Source organism: Melozone crissalis, unplaced genomic scaffold (genome assembly GCF_028551555.1).
Source record: "Melozone crissalis strain CALT ecotype California unplaced genomic scaffold, PUWL_Pcris_2 ptg000016l_1, whole genome shotgun sequence".
Taxonomy (NCBI): domain Eukaryota; kingdom Metazoa; phylum Chordata; class Aves; order Passeriformes; family Passerellidae; genus Melozone; species Melozone crissalis.
Window position 1 is genome coordinate 155,625 of NW_026535794.1, and position 23,714 is coordinate 179,338.

At 51.8% G+C, this 23,714-nt stretch overlaps 3 protein-coding genes across 3 annotated transcripts; 2 read left to right on the plus strand and 1 right to left on the minus strand.

Annotated features, from left to right (window-relative positions):
• Window positions 1-806: 806 nt before the first annotated feature.
• On the minus strand, window positions 807-5,971 carry CHPF2 (chondroitin polymerizing factor 2). The gene is made up of 4 exons (XM_054273776.1): window positions 5,700-5,971; window positions 3,343-3,907; window positions 2,720-2,902; window positions 807-2,431 (listed from the first exon to the last, which is right to left on the minus strand). Exons 1-4 carry the CDS (start codon window positions 5,969-5,971, stop codon window positions 1,169-1,171), a joined length of 2,283 nt encoding a protein of 760 aa, XP_054129751.1. The 3' UTR covers window positions 807-1,168.
• A 444-nt stretch (window positions 5,972-6,415) lies between these two features.
• Window positions 6,416-16,982, plus strand: ABCF2 (ATP binding cassette subfamily F member 2). Its single transcript, XM_054273562.1, has 15 exons — window positions 6,416-6,473; window positions 6,762-6,929; window positions 9,062-9,274; window positions 10,215-10,397; window positions 10,679-10,850; window positions 10,974-11,069; window positions 12,126-12,228; window positions 12,313-12,408; window positions 12,507-12,626; window positions 13,172-13,261; window positions 13,481-13,591; window positions 13,849-13,911; window positions 14,380-14,508; window positions 15,636-15,839; window positions 16,418-16,982. The coding sequence occupies exons 2-15, from the start codon at window positions 6,776-6,778 to the stop codon at window positions 16,553-16,555; spliced, it is 1,872 nt and encodes a 623-aa protein (XP_054129537.1). The 5' UTR covers window positions 6,416-6,473; window positions 6,762-6,775; the 3' UTR covers window positions 16,556-16,982.
• Window positions 16,983-17,004: 22 nt separating this feature from the next.
• LOC128935218 (late histone H2B.L4) lies at window positions 17,005-21,671 on the plus strand. Its single transcript, XM_054273364.1, has 3 exons — window positions 17,005-17,026; window positions 20,610-20,767; window positions 21,435-21,671. Exons 1-3 carry the CDS (start codon window positions 17,005-17,007, stop codon window positions 21,669-21,671), a joined length of 417 nt encoding a protein of 138 aa, XP_054129339.1.
• The last annotated feature ends 2,043 nt before the right edge of the window (window positions 21,672-23,714 follow it).

The following is a 23,714-nucleotide window of genomic DNA, read 5'->3' on the forward strand; positions in this document are numbered from 1 at the left end:
GCAGCCACCCTGCAGCGCTGAACAGGGTCAGTCACACTTGCCAGCTTATTACATAAACTCACAAGCTCACATCAGGGCTTTGATTTCTGGGATGCTGGCTGGAGAAATGATGCTGGAAAGCTGAAAAAGTAAAAGGATTAGTGGGGTCCTGGTGGATACCAAGCTAAACCTAAGCCAGCAGCATTCCCTCGGAACAAAGGTGGCCAACAGCACCCTGGGCCACAGCAGTAGGACTGCGGCAGGCAGGTCAAGGACAATGACCCATCTCCTCAGCACGAGTGAGACATGCCAGGAGTGCTGAGTCCAGTCTGGGCTTCTCAATACAAGACATACATGGACATACTGGAGTTAGTCCAGTAAAGGGACAGGGCAATGTTAAGTAATGGGAACTGGGACTGTTTTGTCTGAAGAACAGCCTCAAAACTTCTGTCATCTGTGTGTGTGTCAGTAATGGGAAAGTGTAAGGAAGACAAACAGCTGCTGCTCAGCGGCATCCTGTAATGCCGAGAGAAGCAATGGGCACAAATTAAAATGCAAAAAATTTCATTTAAACAGGAGAAAGAAGTTTTGAGCTGTAAATGTTACCCTACTGTGAATCCACTCTACTGCTGGGAGTCCCCATCCCCAAGATATTTAAACTGGAACCACTCTGTACCTTTGGAAGAGCCAAAACCACCAAAGTGAAAGTGGTTGAATAGCTTTGTCCAGTTAACACAGACAAGCTGTGTTTACACCTCTTGAAAAAGTGAAATGCATAAATACAAAGGAGGGTGCAGCAACAGCCCTGAAAATAGCACAGTCAAGGTAACTTTGTCCAAGTACACAGCTAATACTCATTCTCTCCCTGCACTGCTCAGCAGAACTACATAGCTTTAAGTAAGGTCCATTCTACTGCTTGTTTACATCCCTCATCCCAGAGGCTGCAAAGTTCAGAAGTGATGACATTACTCTGCCTGGAAAGAAAATTAAATTTATTTAAAAAAAAACCCAAAACAAACCAAACCCCCTTTATGGAAACAGCCTCATTCCATAGCCCATGTGCCTCAGGATCTGGGAAAGCCTTCCTCCTCCCTTGACCTCACATACCCTTCACCCATGGCAAGGCGGGGAAGGGGATGGAAAGTGACGAGTGTTAAGGTGCTGAGAAGCTCTTGATGTTTCTCATCTCTCAAGTGCTATTGGCCTGTTCCTGCTCAAACAGGGCCATGGCTAAATGTGAGCGGGATGCGAGTCCTTCCAAGTTACTGAGCACACAGCGGTGGTACAGCTCCTCGCTGAGCCGGGGATTGCAGCTTCTCAGTGTGTATTTCTGCACTAGCCCTGGCTCCACAGCCCTGAATAGGTGCAGGCCAGAATAGTGCAGGAAGACATCAAATACCTCCATGCTCTCCAGCACCTCATCTCGGTCCAGGATATCAGCTGCGAGCTTGGTACGTGCTGTCATATAGTCAGAATTATAAAAGCAGGCCTCAGCAAAGGAATGTCTGTCAAAATGCCCGTCTCTCAGGAAGTCAGTGTTGGAGGATGCTGTCTGCTCACCACGGTACACCAGCGCAGGGTTGAACTCCTGGAAATGCACAGGGAAGAAGACTTGCCAATTGCTGATGGTATTCATGCGGCAGCGGTTCAGAAACTCCATGTTGATTTCGGTCCAGACACTGGCCAAGAAAAACAGAGTGTCCACAGGGTGCTTCTTTGAGACTATATCCATGAGCTTCACTTGCGATGGCACCTCTGTTTTAACACTAATCCACGGGATTTTAACGTCTGCATAGCGTTTCTCTAGCTCTCCTACCATGGCTTTGACTCCAGCAAAAACATCCATCTGACCAACTCTCTGGGCATCATAGGGATGGTAGATAAAAAGCAAAGTCAGCAAGGCATTATCATGTGTGTCCAGTGTGTTCATAGCAAACATATCCAGGAAGTTTGCTACAAAATCCAGGTCCTGCACTGTCAAGGGAAGCACCAATTGCACTCGTGTGGCCTCTGTCACATATGGCATGGGAATAATTTCCACCTTGCTTAAGGGTCGGACCAAGCTGACTCGCTTGGCCAGAACATGACTGTGACCCTTCTGGGTGGCAGCCTCCAGGAGCAGGTCCAGGGTGTATTCCATGCCCCGTGTGGGGTCGAAGCGCCGGTAGCCGTTCAGCAGCTGCCGCTTACTGAAGCGGAGCAGGGGCTGATAGAGACGGTTCAGCTGCTCCACCGCAGACTCGATGATTTCACTGACATCTGCCTTACTGGCTCCAGAGAGCTCACACTTTGGGGAGCCGTCAGGACAGGAAAACAGGTGCTGTTCTGTGAAGTAGTCCCAGCTGATCACCTCAAAACGAGACTTTGGAAGGAACGGGGCATTAATGCCCACAGGCCAGGTCACACCTGCCTCACCTGCAGGGGTTAGTGCTGTGAGGTTCCTGATCTGCATCTGTGCAAAGAGAGAGCACAAACTGATCGCCACTATGTTCTCAAAGAGATCTAGGCCAGCTCCTCCCCAGGCCCACCTCACCACCTACAACTGTACATGGGTAGTGCCACACCAGGAGTTTTGGGTAACGTGGTATCAGAAGCTCTGTTTCTGAGACAAGGGACTACAGCTTGTGTCTGATTGACAGTTGCCCACAAACAGAAGCAATGATCTTCCTCCAGTGTGCTGAAAATGAAGGAAATCCTCCGTTGGGTCAAGGAGTGTTTGCAGGTAGCCCTCCCCACATACCTGGAGGTCCTGGATCTCCTGATAGACTCTGTCCAGCTGGATCCTGCTGAACTGCTTGTGCAGCCGGTACATCAGAGTCATGTCAGAAACAGGGTGCACGGCAAGAGCCGCTTGGAAGTCCTCCTCCTCCTCCCTCTCCGGCTCAGTATTCTTGGCTAGCTCATAAGTGCGGTAATGCTGGCCCTGAAGCAGACAAAAGCCAGAAAGACCAGCATGGAACTTGAGTTCATAGAGCAGCTTTTCCTCACCCCATACACACGCCTGCCCCTCTTTCCATACCGACTGCAGTACCCAGAAAAAAAAGGGCTAAGTTGTCCATCCCACCCTGCACTGCATTCGCACTTGCTTCAGTACCAACATACCTTTTATCATGCCTTCAAAAACCTGTGAATCAGCCCTGCGAGTAAGGCTGAAAATTAAATCCCGTGTGTGCTCTCTTCCTCAACATCCCAGCTGTGATTCTGGCCCCCCGACCAACACTGCCATAGCACAGAGCCCTTCCTTCCTCTGGAACTCACAGCAGCAGCCCACAAAAAAGCCTCTTGGCTATGCAGTAGAGAACGAATCAGATTCTGGGCTTTGTCAGGCTCAGCTAACACAAAATCTGAGCAGGGAGGCAGTACCTGGAGCTGGGAAACACAAGTGATGCCAAGGAAATCAATGATGCAACGACCTAGCCACTCATCTGGGCGCACACTGAGGATCTCATTGCGGCAGCTGTCCAGGTGTGGGTGCAGCTTTAGGAGGAGGCTCCGGGACAGCAGGTAGCCAAAGCCCCCGTGACAGTACCGGGCCTGCTCGTCCCCCCCGATGAACTCCTCCGCTCGGCCCAGGTACACATCTTGGTTAATGCTCAGGTGTGTCACCAGAGCCTTGACCTGCTCAGCTTGGGCATAGGTGTCATCCTGCATGATGTAGAACCAGTCATAGTCAGAACCAAAATGCTGGTGGATATAGTTCATGGTCTCATACATGAGCCAAATGGGCCTCTCGTCGCCATGGGCCACCAGCACCATGCCATGGGGCACCTTAGCACTGCGCAGCCCCGTGAAGTACAGCAGGCGGGGGAAGTGGTGCGCCACGGTCTTGTTCACTGCCACGGCCAGTGTGTTCAGCGTGGCCTTGGAGGTCAGCACGGCCACAAACAGCCTCTCGTGAAATCCCAATTCTGTCTGAATGTAGCGAGTTCTGTAAAGGAAGTACATACCTATGTGACAAACAGCTGGAGGAGAAAAAAAATCAAAGAATTATGGTAACCTGGGACACGTCATTAAATGCTGGAATCTACCCAGGGCAAAAAAGTCAAGCCTGGTCATAGAGGTTGAAGAGAAGACTCACTAGTGAAAATCCCATTTTGTAAAAACACTTGCTTCTTTCAAGGTAGCTACAATCTCACATTCTCTATCTGAGCTAGAAAACTGTACCACAGCAATTAAAATAGCACAGAGCTAACCACTTGGAGCTTAGTACATGGTGCAGCTTAGCAGGTATGCTCAACAAAAACACAGGAATGATTGTTGAGGAGTCTCTAGTGCTGGTGGCTGAGGTGTGCTGGGGTACACCAGCTGCACATGGGGCCCTTGGTGCTGGGAGATCACTGAAGACCCAGGCCACGAGCCAGCAATGGGTGCTCTCTTTGGCCTCACAAACCCCTGCACAAAGCCCTGCAGGACCCAGTGAACAATGAGGGGACTCCAGACCAAAAACCACCACTGCACCAAGGGGCACATGAGGAAACATGCAAAGAATACACAGACTGTGAGGGTACAAAAGCCCAGGGGTCCCTTTGCTCAGGGCCCCTCTGCAGAGGCACCACCCTGAGCTGTTATGGTGTTGCTACACCATAAGTGAAATACTAAGAGAAACCAGAGACTCTGCTATAGGAAACCTGGGGCCAAGGACACTTGTCTGGCAGTATGAGCGTGGTGTGTGGAAGGAGCTGAGCAGGGCACCTCTTGGGTCACCAGAGCAGTATCTGCAAAGGAGCCTCGGTCCTGGCAGGGGCAGCCCCGGGGGCACAGGGGCAGTGTGATACCCAGAGTGGCTCCTGGATGGTCAGGAAGGAAAATTTCCTTAACACATGCACTATGATTAATTGACCCGTATTTTCCTAATGAGTAGACCAGTTAAAACAAATTTTAAAGAATAATTTAACATGTTCTATTACACACAAGTAACAAGACAATCCCCAAATCCCAGAGTGGTTTGGGGCAGAAGAGACCTTTAACATCATCTAGTCCCAACATCCTGCCACAGGCAGAGACATCTTCCACTAGATGCTCCAAGCCCTGTCCAACCCAGCCAGGGACACTTCCAGGGATGGGACAGCCACAGCTTCTCTGGGCAACCTGTGCCAGTGCTTGGCCATCCTCACAGGAAAGACTTTCCCCCTAATATCTAATCTATACCTACTCCCCTTCAGTGTGAAGTCATCCCCCCTTGTCCCATCACTCCATGTCCTTGTTAAGCAGTCTCTCTCCACCCTTCTTGGCTGTTCCCTCTGCAGTACTGTAAGGCTGCAGCTAGATCACTGTGAAGCTTCTTTTCTCCAGACTGAACAACTCAAATTCTCTCAGCCTTTCCTCCACTCCTCCAATCATCTTGGTGGCTTCCTCTGGATTCACTCCAACAGGTTGAGGTCCTTTTTGTGTTGGAGACCCCAGGACTAGATGCTGCATTGCAGGTGGAGTCTGACCTGAGCAGGGCAGAATCAGCCTCCCTGTACTGAGAATAAATATTCTCACACTTCTTAGGCAGTTTTGCTGCCTTTTTTTCCCCTCAGGATAATTTCCTGAATGCATCTCTTACACTCCTTATGGCAACAACCTCGGCCGTTACCTTGATGTACCACACTGTCACTACACAACTTATTTCAAACATCAGATTTCACCTTGAACCTTCTCAATTACACGCAGACTTAAAAGTTCCCACGAGAATATTTTGCTTGAAGAAAATCCAGGCCAGAAAAAGCATGCCTTACCTGAGCACTTTTTTGTAAGGCTTGTTGGGGTCTCTGTAGTACGGCACAATCTGCGGCCTGAAGTCCTCGTGACCCGGGCCCGGCCTCCCCTCCGCCGCCTCGGGCGGATCGCCGCCGGCGGGCGGCGCGGGCGGGCCCGGCGCCAAGCAGCGCTCCTCAGCCGCGCCGTGGCTCCAGGAGGCGCGCAGGAGGCTCAGGCTGCAGCCCAGGGACAGCCCAAGCAGAAGCGGCAGCGCGGGCCGCAGCGCGCTCAGCACCGCGCCCAGGCGCATCGCGGCGGCTACGGCCGGGCCGAGCTCCCGGGGCAGCCACAGGACATGGCGGGCGCGGGGCGCTCGGGCGGCAGCGGTCCGGCGGGACGGTGGCCCCCGGGCTCTGTTACCTGCAGGCCGGTGACAGGACAGAGAGCGGGCCGCAGCTCCGGGACGGGAGCTCGGGGAGTGACGGCGGCCTCGGCCGGGCCGCGCTCCGCCGCTGCCACCTCACCGGCCACATCGCCCCGCGCGCTTCCGCTTCCGCTTCCGCCCTCGCTGCTGCCTGAGGGCCGCTCTGGCCCGCCCCGCCGACGCCTCTATGGTACCTGTGGGGGCGGGGCCGGGTCGGCGCGCGGCATGCCGGGAGGCGCGGCGGCGTGCGGACGGCGCTGCCCAGAGTCGCGCGCCGCCCGGCGCCGGTGACGGTCCGCGCTGCGATTGGCCGGTGCGCCGAGGGGGCGGGGCGCTCGCACGCGGTCGCGGCGGGGCTGTTGCGACAGAAGGAAAGCGCGAGCGGCCGGTGCGGGCGGGCCCGGGGAGTCGAGAGCGGGGAGTAGCGGGGCAGGGCCGGGCCGGGCCGGGCCGGGCCGGGCCGGGCCGGGTCGGGTCGGGCCGGGTCGGGTCGGGTCGGGTCGGGCCGGGCCGGGGTGGGCGGCGCAGCGCGGCGCGGGCAGCTCGGCAGGCGGGCAGGAGCCCTCGGCAGGAGCCGGCGGCGCCGTGTGCTCCGGGCCGGGGAGCAGAGGCGGGGCGACCCGGGCCAGGCCGGATCGACGCGGCCTAACGGCGCCTGTCGCCCCCTCTGGCGTAGCTCCCACCCGTGCCATGCCCTCCGACCTGGCCAAGAAGAAGGCGGCCAAGAAGAAGGAGGCGGCCAAGGCCCGGCAGCGGCCGCGCCGGGTCCCGGACGAGAACGGTGATGCCGGGCTGGAGCCGCAGGAAGTCCGGCCCCCGGAGGCCAACGGGACGGTGCTGCCAGGTGAGAAGCCGGCCGGTGCTGTGTCTGCCCCGCGTATCGCAGGGCAGGGGCCTGGCGGCGCCGTTCCGGCGGACCGTGTGCGCTCGGCTGTGTCCCGGGTGGGCGAACCGCGACATTGATGTTCTGATGAGACGCCTCGGCGGGGGTTGCGTGGAACCGGCGGCTGCAGTAGCTGCCATCGGGACCGCTCTGCCCTGAGGCAGCAGGACAGCCGCGGGCCCGGGGGCTCCGCATGGGCCGTGTGTGTGAAGGATGCCCTCGCTTGAGGCACGGCAGTGTGAAGATGGAGGGGGCTGATGGTGTTTTCCCTCTCTCACTCACTGTCCCTACCTTCTGCTATTTGATGCCCAGACCTGTGTGGGGTTTCTCGGGTTTTCGTTTCGTTTGGAGTTTTCTTTCCTGCTGCGGAAACCACTGTAGCGTCTAAATCTATTCTCTTACTGCTATTTGCTGTGACTCTCTGCTCACCTGTTTCTCTGAGAAGTACCTGGTTTGCAAAAACTAAGAGCCTGCCTCTAAAAGAGGCTTGGTGCCTGTTAAAGAGAGAGGCTTTGCCGCAGGGAGCTGTTGGTCCTAAAGGAAATGGGGCTGGAAACGCTTACAAAGAGTTCATTTTTGGGCCTTCCTTTAGCTCAGCTGGCAGCCCGCAGGGTTCTGTGGGGCTCAGCCCGCGGTGCGCCGTGCCCAGCGGCGGGGCCGGTACGGGCCGCGGGTCCCGGGGGCGGCGGGGCCGGTGCGGGCCGCGGGTCTCAGCGCGGGCCGGAGCTCCGTGAGGCCCCGGCGCGCGGGGGCCGCCCGGCCCGAGCCGCCCAATCGCCGCCTCCGCCGGGTGATTTGCATAGCGCGCTGCTATTGGTGCAGCGCGGGCGGGGCGGGGCCCGCTGGTCCCGGGAAGGCTCCGCCGCCCCGGCGGCCCCTCCGGGAGCGGGCCCGAGCTCGGCGCCTGGCACGGCGCTCCCGGGCACGGGTGCGGTGCTGGGGTGTCCTTGCAGGGCCGGGACTGGGGCTCCGTGGTCCTTGTGGGTCCCTTCCGGCCCAGGAGATCATGTGATTCTATGCGGGTCAGTACCGGCGTGTTTCTTGCTGAGCTGTTGATGCATCGGGGCAACACTCCACTACCCATTTTCACTCACCTGTTTCATTCTTTGTGGTCACTGCTCTGTGGCATTGCCCAAAGGAGTCCTGTGTCAGTGCCAGTGATATTTTTTGCTCCTTGGCTAAGGCACGTTTGCCACGGTGTTAATAGTGGTTTAGCGGAGTGGATGATTTCGCTCGGAGTGCTGGATCCTGACAGGCAGGGTGTCATTCTGCGCTGGCACAATCAGAAATCAGGTCTGCCTGCCAGGATCCCCAGTGCCATTGGCTGCTTCAAAGGGCAGCATCTCTCACTGGGTGAAGTTGGCCTGTGACAGAAGGTCAGCATGACAGGAAGGATGGCAGCGAGCCTCTGGCACAGGCGGCCCAGAGAAGCTGTGGCTGCCCCATCCGTAGAAGTGTCCAAGGCCAGGCTGGACGGGGCTTGGAGCAACCTGCTCTAGTGAAAGGTGTCCCTCTCCATGGCAGCAGGTTTAGAATTAAATGCTCTGGAAGATGTAACCCAAACCATTTTGGGATTCTTTGATTCCATGATTTTCTTGTACTGTAGGAGGAAAGGAAGAGGGAACATGCAGATGAGCACTGTACCTTCTCGGAAAATTAGTAGGGACTGTTCCCCTGCTGCTTCTCTGTTCTTAGCTTTCCCTTTGTTTATTTTCTAGTCAATTCATTTTTTGTCCAAGCCTTTTCTTACACTTGCAGGCAAAACTTTGTACACTCTATTCCTAGTCTAGTCTTTCCTGCAAGTTGAGGTTAGTCCCATCACATTCAGAAAGCGGCCCACTGTTGTGTCTGCTCACTTAGTTCTGATGGTCCGGTTTTGTTTAGATGACATTTAGATATTTAGCTGGTGGAAGTTCCTACTAGACCGTATATATCCTCCTGCTAAGCTGAAAAGCTGAGTGTCATTGCATCCTCATCTCCTTAACTCTTCTGTAGAAATGGGAGTTGTTTTTGTGGTCCTGGGCCTTTTGGTGCAGGGGCTTATGGCTTCCCTTGTGTTTGTAAATCAGTAACACTTCTGGTCTTCTCTACAGAGGTGGATGCTCTTACGAAGGAGCTGGAGGATTTTGAGTTAAAGAAAGCTGCTGCCCGAGCCGTGACAGGAGTGCTGGCCTCCCACCCCAACAGCACTGACGTGCATATCATCAACCTCTCCCTGACCTTTCATGGCCAGGAGCTGCTGAGTGACACCAAGCTGGAGCTGAACTCTGGGAGACGCTATGGCCTCATTGGACTCAATGGCATTGGTAAGCCGAGGGGAAGCTCCGTGGCTCCCTGGAATTCAGCATAGGTCTCTGCTGAGAAGCTGGGCAGGTGCAGGTGGGAAGTGCTGGAAACCAGAAGGAGGGCTGTTAGGCAGATATGAATGGGACCCAGCAGTTTCTGTTCTCCCATATCTCCACCCAGGGGGGGAATTACTAGGATTGCTGATAGATGTCTGAGATTGCATTCTAGATTTGGACTGTGCTTTTGATCTTGTTTCTGTGGAGAGTTGGGAGAGTTGTCTGGGAGCTGTTAATCTGCCTGATTCCTGTTTGCCTGATTAGCCTAGTAGAGCCAGTAAACCCAGTGCTGTTGGTGTTGGTCAAAGAACTTGTACCGTATGGAGAACTAGAAAACGTGTGGTTTGGCCTGATTAGGGAAACAGCTGTACAGTCCATGGAGAAAGTGATGCTACACTGAGAGATGCAGAATATGGCTGTGATTAGGGAGGTGCTAGTAAGAGTAACCATCTGGTTTAAGTTTCAGGAAAACCCAGGTTGTTTAGGGATGAGTGCATTACTTTCCTTGTGTTAGAAGTCTCTGGAATCTGGGATCGTGATACCAGCTGTCAGACCTGGTTAGACAGCAGAAACTACAGCAGAGATAAGTTTCCAAAATCTGGGTAAGGGCTGAAGTGCAGTGGTTTCCAAAAAGCTTCTTCATGTCTCAGTTCTGTCTTTGGGGTGGTGAGCCTTAGCGAGGAGGACAGCCTGTCCTACCGAGACAATGGGCTCTACTGTGCCTCCAGTTCTTCTGGCCTCTTGGGAAAAAAATTCCCCAGGATTTTTTGAGGTTGGAAAGAGAAGGAATCACAGTGGGATCTGAGTATATCTCATCTGTTTCACTGTGACGTTGTATCTCACCAACTCTCACTGACATTGTATCTCACTGACTGAGCAATTAATTGTGATTATCTGCACACAGGGAAATCCATGCTTTTGTCAGCTATTGGGAAGCGAGAAGTGCCCATCCCAGAGCACATTGACATCTATCACCTGACCCGAGAGATGCCTCCCAGTGACAAGACCCCTCTGCAGTGTGTGATGGAGGTGGATACAGAGAGGGCCATGCTGGAGCGAGAAGCAGAGCGTTTAGCTCATGAGGACGGTAAAGCTTCTCATAGTCCCAAGAGACATTTCCTCCCTTTCCTTCCCTACCAAAGAAATTGGGGTTCCTTGGGAAGATTTCACATGTTGTGGTACCTGTTTCCACCAGCTGCCCTGTACTGATGGGCACAGATGACACTTCTTTGGATGAATTATTTCATGCGGTCTTAAGAAATGTTTCAGGCTTGGCCATGGAGGGGGCTCAGTAGGAGCAGAGCAGAGGGGCTGTGCAGCTGAGAGCCCTCTGTGGGCAGGGGTGCTAACTGGCAGGCTCTCTTTCAGCGGAGTGTGAGAAACTCCTGGAGTTATATGAACGCCTGGAGGAGCTGGATGCTGATAAGGCAGAGGCACGAGCCTCACGTATCCTTCACGGCTTGGGGTTCACGCCAGCCATGCAGAGGAAGAAGCTGAAGGACTTCAGTGGTGGCTGGCGAATGAGGGTGGCACTTGCCAGGTGAGTGAGAGTGCGTGCCTGCTCGTGACTGCAGTCACAGGCAGTTGGAAGGACTCAGAGCAGGTTGAGAGGCTTTGGGTTCCCTGCACTTACCCTATGCTGTCATCTCCCCTGTCCTTGCAGAGCACTCTTCATTCGGCCTTTCATGCTGCTGCTCGATGAGCCCACAAACCACCTTGACCTGGATGCCTGTGTGTGGTTGGAGGAAGAGCTGAAAACGTAAGCATGGAGGAGTTGGGTGCTTCTGTGGGTTGTGCTTTTCTGCTTGTCAGCGTGTGAGCTTGAACATCTTGTCAGCACCTAAGCAAGTTCTGCAGAAGTAACTCTATGGTTCTTGTGGGTGCAAAACCGTGTTGCAGTACCAGTGACACCCGCTTGCTGCTGTGTGAGATTCTTTGACACAAGGATAAAGAATTCAGTTCAACTCCCTATCTCCCTGGCACTGAAGAAATGAGAAATGCTGATTTGTACTCCCAGGTTAAAGGTGCTTCCTTGAAAGCCAGGAGCAGGCCTTGGCAGCCTGTGTACCAGCATTATGTACTGTACTAGTACATAATGACCTTTCCAGACCTGGCTCTCAGCTCATCTTCCTCCCCACCATTTCTCTGTTTTCACAGAACTGTAGTATCTGAGTGTGTTGGTTTCATCTTTTGCTAGTGTGTGAGGTGCCTGCTTTTCATAACAAAGGTAAAATGTTAAGGTGTAAGGCAAAAAGCTTAGGAACAGTTAGGATGCTCAGGTTATGGGGTGTGCATTAAAAGAACTGTATTGTGAGAAGGGCTTTGCCTTTGCAGAGGTTTTCCCATCAGCTCTGTCAGTTGAACCTTTTGTGTCCTTGCTTTAGAAGTGAGGTGCTTTAGAAAAGAACTTTGAACCTCTTTTGGTGAGCTTTAACCCTTCATTGTACGGATTTGGAGCAGAGCCAGCTGCAGTGTGCATGTGGATGGGAGTCTGTACTTAGGGGACAGTAAGCAGCCAGGGTTGAAACCTCTTAGAAACGTGATGCCAGTGGAGGCAGCTGCAGCAGTGACACAAGTCACTTGCCTCAAAGGCAATCAACTCTGGACTTCTTGTGGTAACAGGCAAAGACTATGTAATGGTTCGGGGTGTTTTACTACAGTGAGAACTGTTGCCAGGATTTACTCACTGCAATTGGTTGTAGCTGCTTCACTGCTATTTACCAGAGCATGCATATAATGCCTTGGTCACCATCAGGGCTAACAAATGGGATTTCTTTTCCTAACTGAGTCTGTAATAACTTACGTGGTGCCACAGGTTCAAGCGGATTCTTGTGCTGATATCCCACTCCCAGGACTTCCTGAATGGCGTCTGCACCAACATCATCCACATGCACAACCGCAAACTCAAGTACTACACGGTGAGTGAACAGAGCCCTGCGTAACCAGAGCAGGAACAGGGGCTGTTCTCTGGACACACCTGATGTGCCATGCTCTCTTTCCAGGGAAATTATGATCAGTATGTAAAGACCCGCTTAGAGCTAGAGGAAAATCAAATGAAGCGATTCCATTGGGAGCAAGACCAGATCGCTCATATGAAGGTACCTGCCTATCTGCACAAGCACCCTCCTACCCTTTCAGTGGGCATTCCTGCCCCTCATCAGCCTTATCACTGTGCCTTTTGGCTGACTCTTTGCAGAATTACATTGCACGGTTTGGCCATGGTAGCGCAAAGCTGGCCAGGCAAGCTCAGAGCAAGGAGAAGACCCTTCAAAAAATGATGGCTTCTGGCTTGACAGAGAGAGTTGTGAATGATAAGGTAAGATCAGATGTGGAATTGCATCTAGAGATCTGTATTTGAAACATGGACTACAGGAGGAGAAGGGTCTTCAGCAGACAGCGGGAAGGGCTGACAGAGCTGGTAGCAAGAACAAGATACCCCTCCTTGATGCCAAGTATGCCTGTACTCAGCATGGAGTAATGCTGAACAATGAGAAGGAGGAGTTTTCTAGTGGGGGGGAAGTGGAGTTGTCTTATTAATAAGGCTGTTTTGCAAAAATCAGAAAGGAATGCCTAGGGCTCATAGGAGATAGGAGAGGATGCTCAGTGCACCTTTTACTTGTGTTGAGAATGCAGACCCACATTTGTTTCAAAGGAAAAGAAATAGGGGTTTATTGGCCAGCAGATGAGCTTGCAGGCAACTCATCAGAATAAATCTGAGTGAGTTGCAAGAAGGGCTTATAAAAAGGCACAATCTGGTGCCTTGGTCTACAGCTGATGTTGGTAGTGAGGCATGGTTATACTGGAATGAGTGGGCTGTCCCATGATCTGGGTGTCTCACAGGTGGATATTCTGTGTTAACAGACTTTGTCATTCTACTTTCCACCCTGTGGGAAAATTCCCCCTCCCGTCATCATGGTGCAGAATGTCAGCTTCAGATACACCAAGGATGGGGTGAGTATGGGACTATGCATACAGAGATCACTTGTATTCCTGCTTCTTTGGGAGTGGGAGACTTTTGGCTGAGCTTCCTGAGGGGGCTGCAGTATATGGCTAGTGGAGCAAAGTTCTTGGCAGTGCTAATGCTGGGCCTGCTGGGGACAGAGCATTACAGGTGCAGCGGGGAGGTTCTGGAGAGTACTGAAAATGTTTTGTGGTTTTTGTGGTTCGCAGCCGTGGATCTATAATAACCTGGAGTTTGGGATTGACCTGGATACTCGTGTAGCTCTTGTTGGACCCAATGGAGCTGGAAAGTCAACACTGCTGAAGCTGCTCACAGGAGAGGTTTGCTCTGTGCATTGTCTACCCTGCTCTGGGCCTTTGCTTTTGGAAGAGTCTTCAGCAAAGTGCGCTTTTTTTCCAGAACACCCTGGTCAGGCCTTAGAAGTCCTGTGGTCTTGTGAAACATAGAGCTTTTTCTCTCATATTACCTGTTCAGACTGTCTCCCCTGTGCCAGACTGGCGAGGGCTGGATTCTGTATTTCTGGCATACTACAAGAGGAGGGCTTTCCTGCTGAAATGATTTTATCTTCCCCTTCTAGCTGCTGCCCACAGATGGGATGATTCGCAAGCACTCGCATGTGAAGATCGGTAGATACCACCAGGTACTCCCTACAGCAGCCCCAGGGGACAGGGAATCCTGAGGAAAAAGCTGTCAGGAATGAGGAACCTTGTCCCTCCAGTTCTGCTTCTAAGGCCTCTCTCAGTGCTGCCTTTCTGTGTCTGGAGATGGGGGAAGGAGCTGTTCCATGGAATGGGCTCCAGCTCGCGTTCTCACCCTGCAGGGAGCCTGGCTGTGGTCCTTCCTGTTCAGTCTCCCACCTGCTGCAGCAGAGCTGGTGCCTTGTGTTTGGTGGTGAACAAGCCTCCTGTTCTGGAGCAGACTCCTGTTCCTCAAATGGCAGTTATTAAATTATTCCCTAGTAGTTGGGCACAGAGGCTGTTTGTGGGTGGGATTATTGGCTCATGCGTTCAGCTGCTCCCCTGGTACCAGAGGGGTGCAAGGGGGGAGTGCTTAGGGCCATGGAGTGGTTGGCCTGCACAGCCTGAAGCTGACTTTTCCTTTCTGTCAGCACTTGCAAGAGCAGTTGGACTTGGACCTCTCACCATTGGAGTACATGCTGAAATGCTACCCAGAGATCAAGGAGAAGGAGGAGATGAGGAAAATCATTGGCAGATATGGTTTGACAGGGAAGCAGCAGGTGAGTATTAGCTGTTGAGGTTTGCTTTTTGTTCATTAGGGGAGCAGAGGTTTTGTGTTTTCTGTTACTTTACTGATACCTGACAGTGTGATTCAGCATGCAGCATGCCACACCACAGCATCAAAATGCTTTTTCCATCTCTGCCTTTGAAATTACAGAAAAAATTAACTCACAGCTTATGGAAACTTTCTTTGGATCACAGCAGTGTGTGGGTTGGAAGGGGTGACTCCCTCACACTCCAGGTGAAAAGAAAGCAAGTTCTGGTATATTGCTAGACCTGAGCATGTTTAATTATAATTTGAACTATTTTGCTTCTCTTATTTCCGAGATGAATGCCAGGCAGAAGAGAATCTAGAAGATTCTCAGATGTTTGTAGGGTCCACTTGGCTCAGGCAAGAGGGTGGGATCACCCATGGTGCTCCAAGGCCCAGCATGACACGCTCCTGTACATGATACGTCCTGTGTGTGACAGTTGTCCACACTGCTGCAGCTCAGCATTGATTTTTACATTGGTTTTGCCCATTTATCACTGCAAAAGTTGAGAGTAGTTTGATTGTTGTGTCGGTGAATACCAGTCATACCAATTAACTGTCCTTACACACCTTTGGCACAAGCTGGGTCTTGCTGTGTACAGTCCTTCAGAAACCCCTGGAATTCCCTTTTTCCCAGGGTGGGAGAAGGTTGGTGTAGCTATAAGGCTAACTGAGGCTGATGTGGGTATAAGGCTAACTGGGGCTGGTGTGGGTATAAGGCTAACTGAGGTTGGTGTGGGTATAAGGCTAACTGAGGTTGGTGTGGGTATAGGGCTAACTGAGGCTGGTGTGGGTATAAGGCTAACAGGTTTATGCAGATGTGAGGCTGAGGTTGGTGTAGCTATAAGGCTAACTGGGGCTGGTGTGGGTATAAGGCTAACTGGGGCTGGTGTGGGTGTAAGGCTGAGGCTGGTGTGGGTATAAGGCTAACTGGGGCTGGTGTGGGTGTAAGGCTAACTGAGGTCGATGCAGATGTAAGGCTGACTCTTGTGTTGTGGAGCTGCTGGGAGCCCAAGATGAGACCCAGGTGGTTTGGGGCAGGGTGGCAAGCTGTCAGGTCCCTGCAGAGCTGCAAGCCATGTGTGTGTTGGGCAGGTGAGCCCCATCAGGAACCTCTCTGATGGGCAGAAGTGCCGTGTGTGCTTTGCCTGGCTGGCCTGGCAGAACCCTCACATGCTCTTCCTGGACGAGCCCACCAACCACCTGGACATAGAAACCATAGATGCACTGGCAGATGCTATCAATGAGTTCGAGGGAGGAATGATGCTTGTCAGCCATGACTTCAGACTCATCCAACAGGTAAGGACAGTTGTGAGTTTTGTCAGAGCACCTTTCTAACATTTTAGTCATGAAAACAAGGTGTTTTCAACTGGCTGGCTCTTACTCATTCCAAAAAGATGGGTGAGTGAAAAAGAAATCGCAATTCCCTTACTGCTATGTTAAACAATTGCTGAGCTAGCCCAGGAAAACTTTAGGTACTTAAAATAAAATAAAAACCACCACAAATGTGAAGTGCTGATCGATCCGCTATAGCTTTGGCTGCAAGTTCAGATATTATTTTATTTTTCACTGTGGTAGATCCAAGTAGTTCAGGTCAAGAACTACTTTGTTTCAATTACCAATTTAGCAAGAAAGGCTTTTCATCTTAGTCCATGAACAAAACCAGAAATACAGAGGGGCCTGTATTTCTGGTGCAGAAAACACCAGGGAAAATATTTCCCTGTAGATACTTTTCTTTGATAGTCTAAATGTGAAAGTTATCAAACTTTTCTTGCAAGACTTCAGAGAGTAGTTTTTAGTTAACTTTATACTTTTGGTAAGATTATAAAAATTTGTACTGCAAACCTCTCTCCTCGTCGTGGTGTGTTGTCTCTCAGGTGGCACAGGAGATCTGGGTCTGTGAGAAGCAGACAATCACCAAGTGGCAAGGGGACATCCTTGCCTACAAGGAGCATCTCAAGTCGAAGCTGGTGGATGAGGACCCGCAGCTCACCAAACGGACCCACAACGTGTGAGCTGAGGAGCCCCAGGCCTGGCCACGGCGGGGCACAGCTGCTGCTCCCTCTGGCTGCGTTCTAGGATTGCTGCAATACTGCTTCCCCTCGACTTGCCTTGCACCTCTGTGTCTGGACAGAGCTGTTCTCTTCTGATCTGGCTACATTTGGGCAACTGTTTCCTTACCTAGACAACGTCCCATCTGAGCCAGGCCTTGGAATCTGTTGGCTTGGGGTCACAACAGTGGCCATTGGGGTGTCTGAGCTGCAGTGATACACAAGTGGAGACCCCAGCCCAGCTTCTCCTGCCTTTTCCTTCCCAATTTCTGCTTCAGTTTAGATACTTCACTTCAAACTCCTCTGGCCTTGGTTTGTTTTTAACTATTATTTAACAGTGTAATTAACAGATCTGCCTGAGAATCCATCAGTCAATAAAGAGAGAAAAACAGTCTTGTCTTGTTTTGTGAGCCATGGTAGTTGGGTTGTGCTGGGGTGAGTGAGCAAGTCCTGAGCTTTGAGTGAGAGCAGCTCTGCCTGCAAAGTGCTCAGTTCCTCAGTGGAACCAAGGCTGCGGCCAGAACCTGAGAGATGTGGGTGGGGAGTCCTGAGCTGTGCAGGCACTGAACAGGGTTCTCACACTGAACACTGCATTTCCAGCGAGTCCCTGAACAGGCCACGGATGCCTCTGTCACAGACAGTGACAGACACAACCCGAAAGTGTTCCACAGATCATTGTTAGAGGCAGAACATAGATCTGTGGAACCACCAGCCTGTGCTCTTACAAACACACTGGCTCAGGTGTGGCGTTTTGCTTCACCTTGAAGTGTCTAATAATAAGACTAAATAATGTAGGGATTTTGGACTCTGAACTAGTTCCTTGTTCCTTGCAGGTTTAACTAAAGACTAATCAGCTGAAGTTTAATTGTTATTTTTGGTGTCAGTAACAGATTTTTGGAAAAGTTGGTGTTCAAATCTCACCCTGAGCCACAGAAGCTTGAATAAAACACATTTTTAATTTAGTACTAGAATAAAAAGTACTAAAGAGAAAGGTTTTTTGATCATGGGTCATCATTTGAATTACTTCTGAGCCATGAGAGTGACAGCCCTGGTCCCAGGAGAGGCTCGTGTAGCCCAGCAGCCCATGTGGCAGCACCAGTGCCTGGGTGAATGGAAGGACAGGACAAATGAAGGAGTTGTGCTCCCATGCAGAGCATTCTTTGGTGCCAACTGACTGACTTTGACTTATAAGAAGTCTTTCCTTAATTTTCTTTCCCAAAGGGCCCATCCAAGTTGTGACTGCTGCTGTGGAAGCACTGAGTGTCATCCATAGGACAAATGTGAGCTGCTTCTAGTAGATCAAAAAGGACCCTTCAGGTTTTTACTGGTTCTAGCAATGACCTGAGAGGAGAAAAATAATATGTTTTCTGGGAAAATAATGCCAGTTAGTATAAGCGCTTCCAAGTTAGTTCTGCAGAAAAGTCTAGATGGTAGTAAATGTCACCTGGATTAATATCTCACAGTGGAGGACTTGGAAGTTATCAGGTAGAGTGAGGGTGTGAAAACTCACAGAAGTGATTACTCAAAAGACTAATGGGCCACAAAGTTTAACAATAATAGATTAATACAGGTCTGTTTGTGCTCCTCTCTAGGTTGTAGGAGGTGCTGGTGAGTTGGAAATGGTTGTGAAGTAGCTCTGAGAATGGTGAGGTCAGAGTCCTCACTGAAGCTAGAGCTATTTGTCCTGAACTTCTTTTTCTTACCAAAGATTTGGCAACAATACATTTCAGTACATTTCAGATCTGTAGTAATAAATGGAAAATACAATCTTACACTGAGTTCTTTGGGAATGGTAAATCCTGAGAATGGCTGGGGGATGCTGGGATGACAGGGGCAGTAGCTGGAGCGTTGTTGTAGCTCATGGAGCCAGGAAGAGCACTGTCACCTCTCTGCTGCTGCAAAGAGGAGGAACTTCCCAGATGCAGACACGTCTCTGATGTATAAACAAGGGCCACAGATACATGTTTGAAGCAAAAGCAGCTGTAGCTGCACTAGGGGTGACAGTAGGGCAGGACTTGTGAAATAGAATCCATAAATGTGCTTTAGCAGCCTTGGTTTAACCTCGGTTTGTTGTGTGGTGACAGTGTGTTGGGCTGTGCTGGAGCAGCTGTGGGTGACACATGTCCTGGAGCGCTGATCTCAGAGATAGCAACAAGCTGAGGCAGTGCCTCTTCAGGCTGTTTCAGCTGAGAGTTTTCTGGTTTTACAGAAAAGCAAAACTGTTGATAAATTACAAGAGTTGCTCAGGTGCTAGGATGGTCGTTTCTTAAAATGACCCAGTGCCTGCACAATCACACTTGCCTCTTGTCCACAAGCAAGGTTGGCTCTAGCACAGCCAGAGGGGGCAGGTGCAGGCTTGTGGGGTTCCCTTGTGTGTGTGCTGCAGGTGGATCCATACCCCACAAACCAGCACAGCAGCCTGTACAGCCTCTAGCCCATGCAGTCCAGGGAAGCAGAGGGTAATTCCCAAACCTGAGGGTCCAAGGCTGACTGTACTGCTCTGTGGACCACCTCCACCCTTGGTGTGTGAAGACATTCTGTGCCTAATGCTGAGTGACCAGGTGCTGTTCCTCCACCCAGGGGCTCCTTCCAGCTAAATGGGTTTTTTTCAGAAAAGACAGCTGTGTGTTTATCACTGTGTAAGGCTGTGTGTCACAGACAGGTGGTAGCTGGGGAGGGATACAACAGCCCCCAGCTCCTTCAGCACAGGAGTCCTCCCCGTGTGCTGTGGCCAAGGAAACACAGCTCCCATTGCAAGGAGTGGTGGAATGTCCCTCCCAGGGTGGGCCCTGTACTGCTCCTGACAACACAGGGTCCCTTAGGAAGCACAGGTGGTGATGTCCCCTGCTCCTCACTGCCAGTACTAGTCACTCCTGTTTCAAGAGGATCCCAGATCTCCACAAGCCCATTCTCCTTCACAGATGCACTGACACGACCATTGCAGCCTGCACTGCCTGATCGCTAAGGTTTCAGTGTCTGGGAGCAAGAACCTCGCTGTGGCACTGCCCCCCTTGTCACTGTGACAGTCACTGGCACCAGGGGAGGGTGATCAGGTGCCTCCCCACGAGGACAGGCTGGGAATAAAGGGATTCAGTGGAACACTGTGGGCTGTGCAAGCAGCAGCAGAAGCACTGACTGATGAGTAGGCCCTCAGGCTCACTCTTTGGCAGATGTGGTTTGCTCAGGCTGTGCCAGTGTGATGTGTGTACCTAAGCAGGAGATTCCACCTGCCAGCACAGAGACTCCCACCAAACAAGGTGTGTTCCCCCACCACACAAGCATACTGGTATCACCCCTTTATGAAATGCTGCAGTGATGTCTGCTGAAAGGCTTCCTTTTCTCTCCAACGTACAGAAAACTCTGTTTTGTTCATGTCCCTGCTATGCTGCTGCACGTTTTTCCTGGCTATGCCTAAATCCTGTGTCACATTTACCCTCAGTAGTGTAATCATTGGTTTCCAAGACAGATCAATCCACACCTGGGGTGTCAGCCCTCCACTGCCCTGCTCCTGACATTGCCTGTTGTGTGCAGCAGGTGGGATCCCAAGAGCAGGCTAGGTAGCAGGGGAAATTGGGCTGGCAGGATGTTTACAGTGCCATCCTTTCATCTCTGGACCTATGCTCCCTGCAGTTACTGCGTTTCCCCTGATGGCATTACCTGTTCCATAGAACAGATGTGATTCCATTTGATTCTGGAGTACCTTGACTATTCCAATTCACAGTCTTGCACCAAAGCAAGATCCCTCCTTTCACCAAGCTCCTTTTGGACCTGGGAATGGCTCTTCTCTGGTAATGCTGTCCCCTGTAAATCAGATGCTTCTGCTCTTGCCCCTCTTTGCCCCGGTTACACTCAAACTTCTCAGGTCTGAAAGTTTAGCTGAATCTGTCACTTCCAAGCTCCTCTCAGGCCAGCTGCTTTTCGTTTAGTGCAAAGTGGAATCATCAGCCGCAGGTGTGTACTTGTCCTGCTTCTTGGGGGCTGCAACTGAGGCAGGGTAAGTCCTGTGCTATATAACCAGCCCCACAGCACTTGCTGGCTGTTCTGTTGGGGATTAAGATGAGCCCAGAACCTTTGAAGAAACGTGGTCGTGCTGCTGCCTCTGGGGAAAAAAGATCTAAGAGGAAGCCAAAGAGAAAGGAAGCATTTTCAGTCTACATTTACAAAGTACTGAAGCAGGTGAGTAAATGTTTCTTCCTGCTAGAAATTACCTTGTACGTAAGGTAACTGCTGCCTGTTGTATGTCAGCAACATAAAGAGAGTGGAAAAGAAAAATCTGAGTTTCTAGAGAGATGGGGAAAGAAAAAAACACTGTGATTGCAGGTACAGGAGAGGCCCAGCTGAAGCTTAGAAGTTGAGGGGGTGGGTTCTAGGGGTAGTAGAGATGCATCCAGAGCAGAAATTTTTTCCTAGAGGGAATGAGCTCTGGTGCTTAGCTCTGCCTGAAGAAGTAATTTCATGAAAGTCAGTACTGTAGAAGTAGCTGCTTCTGGCCCTGTGAGTAGATGTCTGGTGATTCTTGATGGGGAGATGAGAGCATTTTTGAAGTGGCCATGAATTTTCCAGGCCACAGTTGTCAGCATGAGCCTGTAGACAGGAGTTGAGGTGGGAGTATTTCCATCCCTCACAGCCATGTTTTTCACGGGGATTGTGAGGAGGCTCCTGCCAGTGCAATCCCCAAGCTCCTACAGCACTATGGGAGCCTGTCCTGAGTTTGAAGCGGCCCACGGTTTGAAACCCTCGGGGCGGCAGCTGCGGGTGCCTTCGGAGTCGGAGCGAAGGGGACGGAGCTGCCGCTCCCTGCAGGTGCTGGGGGGGACCCTGAGCCGCGGTTTGTGTCCCACAGGTGCACCCCGACCTCGGCATCTCGTCCAAGGCCATGAGCATCATGAACTCGTTCGTGAGCGACATGCTGGAGCGGCTGGCGGCGGAGGCGGCGCGCCTGGCGCAGTACGGGCGCCGCGCCACCCTCGGCAGCCGCGAGGTGCAGGCGGCGGCGCGGCTGCTGCTGCCCGGGGAGCTGGCCCGGCACGCCGTGTCCGAGGGCACCAAGGCCGTGGCCAAGTACACCGGCGGCGAGTGACCCGGGCGCGCCGCCTCCTCCTGCCGGAAAGGCCTCGGCTCTTTCTCAGCTGAGAAAGCGGAACCCCGTGCGGTCTGCCTGCAAATAAAAAATGCATGGAAATACGGGGCGTGGCTTTAATCTTGGCATCACAAATTGTGAGACGCTTTAAACTGTGGCCGTGGGGATTGCTTGGGAGGGTTGGAAGAGCAGCTGCTGTTTGTCAACAACCATGTGCAGCCAGGAGCAGGGACCACAGGGTGTGCCTGGGCAAAGCTGGGGTCGTTGTGGGAAGCATAGTGGGTTCTCTGCAGTTCTCCAAACCCCTTACTATGGCTTTCAGATTCCTGACTGCTAAAAACCTCTGCTGCCTTTGACTGTCCTGCTGTTCTTCAACTGCTTCCTAACTGTGGTGGGTCTTTGTGCCCAAGTTATCAGTTTATACTGGTCAGAGTAGATGCTAAATCTCTCTGGGTCAATAGGATCAAATTAGCACTGTGTAAAGGGTTCTTCTAATGTTTATAAGCTATTTTCAAAGCTGTTGTCCTTTGGTTGGGTTGTTTTGTTTTTTTCCTGGTGGTTTGTGCAAATGAGAATTTTTCCTTGTTAGCTGTTTTTGTGTATTGTTTTTGTTATTGCTGTTGTTTAGTTTGAGTTTTGCTGGTTTTGTGGGTTCTTTTGTTGTTTTTTTTTTTTTTCCTTTTGGGGAAAACTTTCTCCTTTTCTGGCATAGGCAGGACTGAAGCAAAATGAGCTTCACTGACTGGAAAAAAACCACACTTTTCTTTCTAGACATGTGGCCATCATCTCTACTTGCTTCCAGTGCCTTTAAAGAGAGCTTTATCTTGCAGGGCTCTAAACTGAGCTAGGGCTGGGTGTCCTGTGTTCTGCCTTGGACCATCATATCGTGACTGACCCTCTCTGCCTTTCCTTGAGCCCCAAGTGCTTCTCACAGGAGGGATGCAGGGCCCTGAATGGAGCATGGGCGCTCTTCTGTCTGTCCACGTGGAGCCCACAGGGCTGAGTGCTGTGTCCAGAGCCATAGCCCTGTGGTGGCTGCTTGGCTGCCCTGTAAGCACAGCACCTTCCTGGGGTGTGTGGGGATTTCTGCATGGAGCTGCTGCCTCAGGGTCTGTGCTGCAGTGAAGAAAACACGTGCTCCATGTTCTGGGTGGGGAATCACAGAATAGTTTCAGTTGAAAGGGCCCTTAAAGCCCCTCCAGGTCCCCCTCCCTGCCACAGGCAGGGACGCCTTCTGCTAGACCAGGTTGCTCCAAGCCCTGTCCAGCCTGGCTTTGGAGGCTTGGGCATCCATAACTTCTCTGGACAACCTGCTGCAGTGCCCTTTGTCAGCTCCAGGGTGGGACTGGATGCCTGGTTCTGATGTCCTATCTTCACAGCCACTGTCAGGGTGGGAGTACCAGGAGGGACCAGAGCTGTGTGAAGTGTCAAGGTGACAGCAAATGGGGCAATCCTGGGTTTCCCCAGCCTGTGAGGTGCTGCTGGGTCTCATGAGCTGTGACAGATGCTGATCTCTGGTGGGGGCCAGCCTGGGTGTGTGTGATGCTTCTGGGGAACGCACAGGAGGCAGCAGCAGCACCGAGCATCTCCCTGCAGCTCTGACCCTGCTGCTGTGGAGTGGGGCTGGCTGGGAGAGAGCCAAGGGCTCTGCTGGGGACTCTGCTTCCTTTTGGCTGCAGGACAGCACTGGAGAGGGATCTGTTCTCCTCCCTCCAGCCCTGGTGGTGGCTGTGCTGGGGGAGAGGCTGCGTGCTGGCACCAGGGGCAGAGAGCTGTGGGGATGCTCAGCTGCATGCATGGCTTGGAGGCAGGCCTGCGAGAGTCCAGCCCAAGAGTGGGAGGCCTAAGGTGAGGACAGGCAAGTGTTGCCTTGATCCATAATTGTGGAAAGGAACTGGATTCTAAACATACCTGAAAGTGAGATCAAAACATGAATGAGGTTACATGTTGGAAAACAAAGCAATAATTCAACTTTTTTTTTTTTCTTCATAAAAGAGAAAAGCAAAGAAAAAAAGAAGGAAATCCCAAGAATAATTTTGAAAA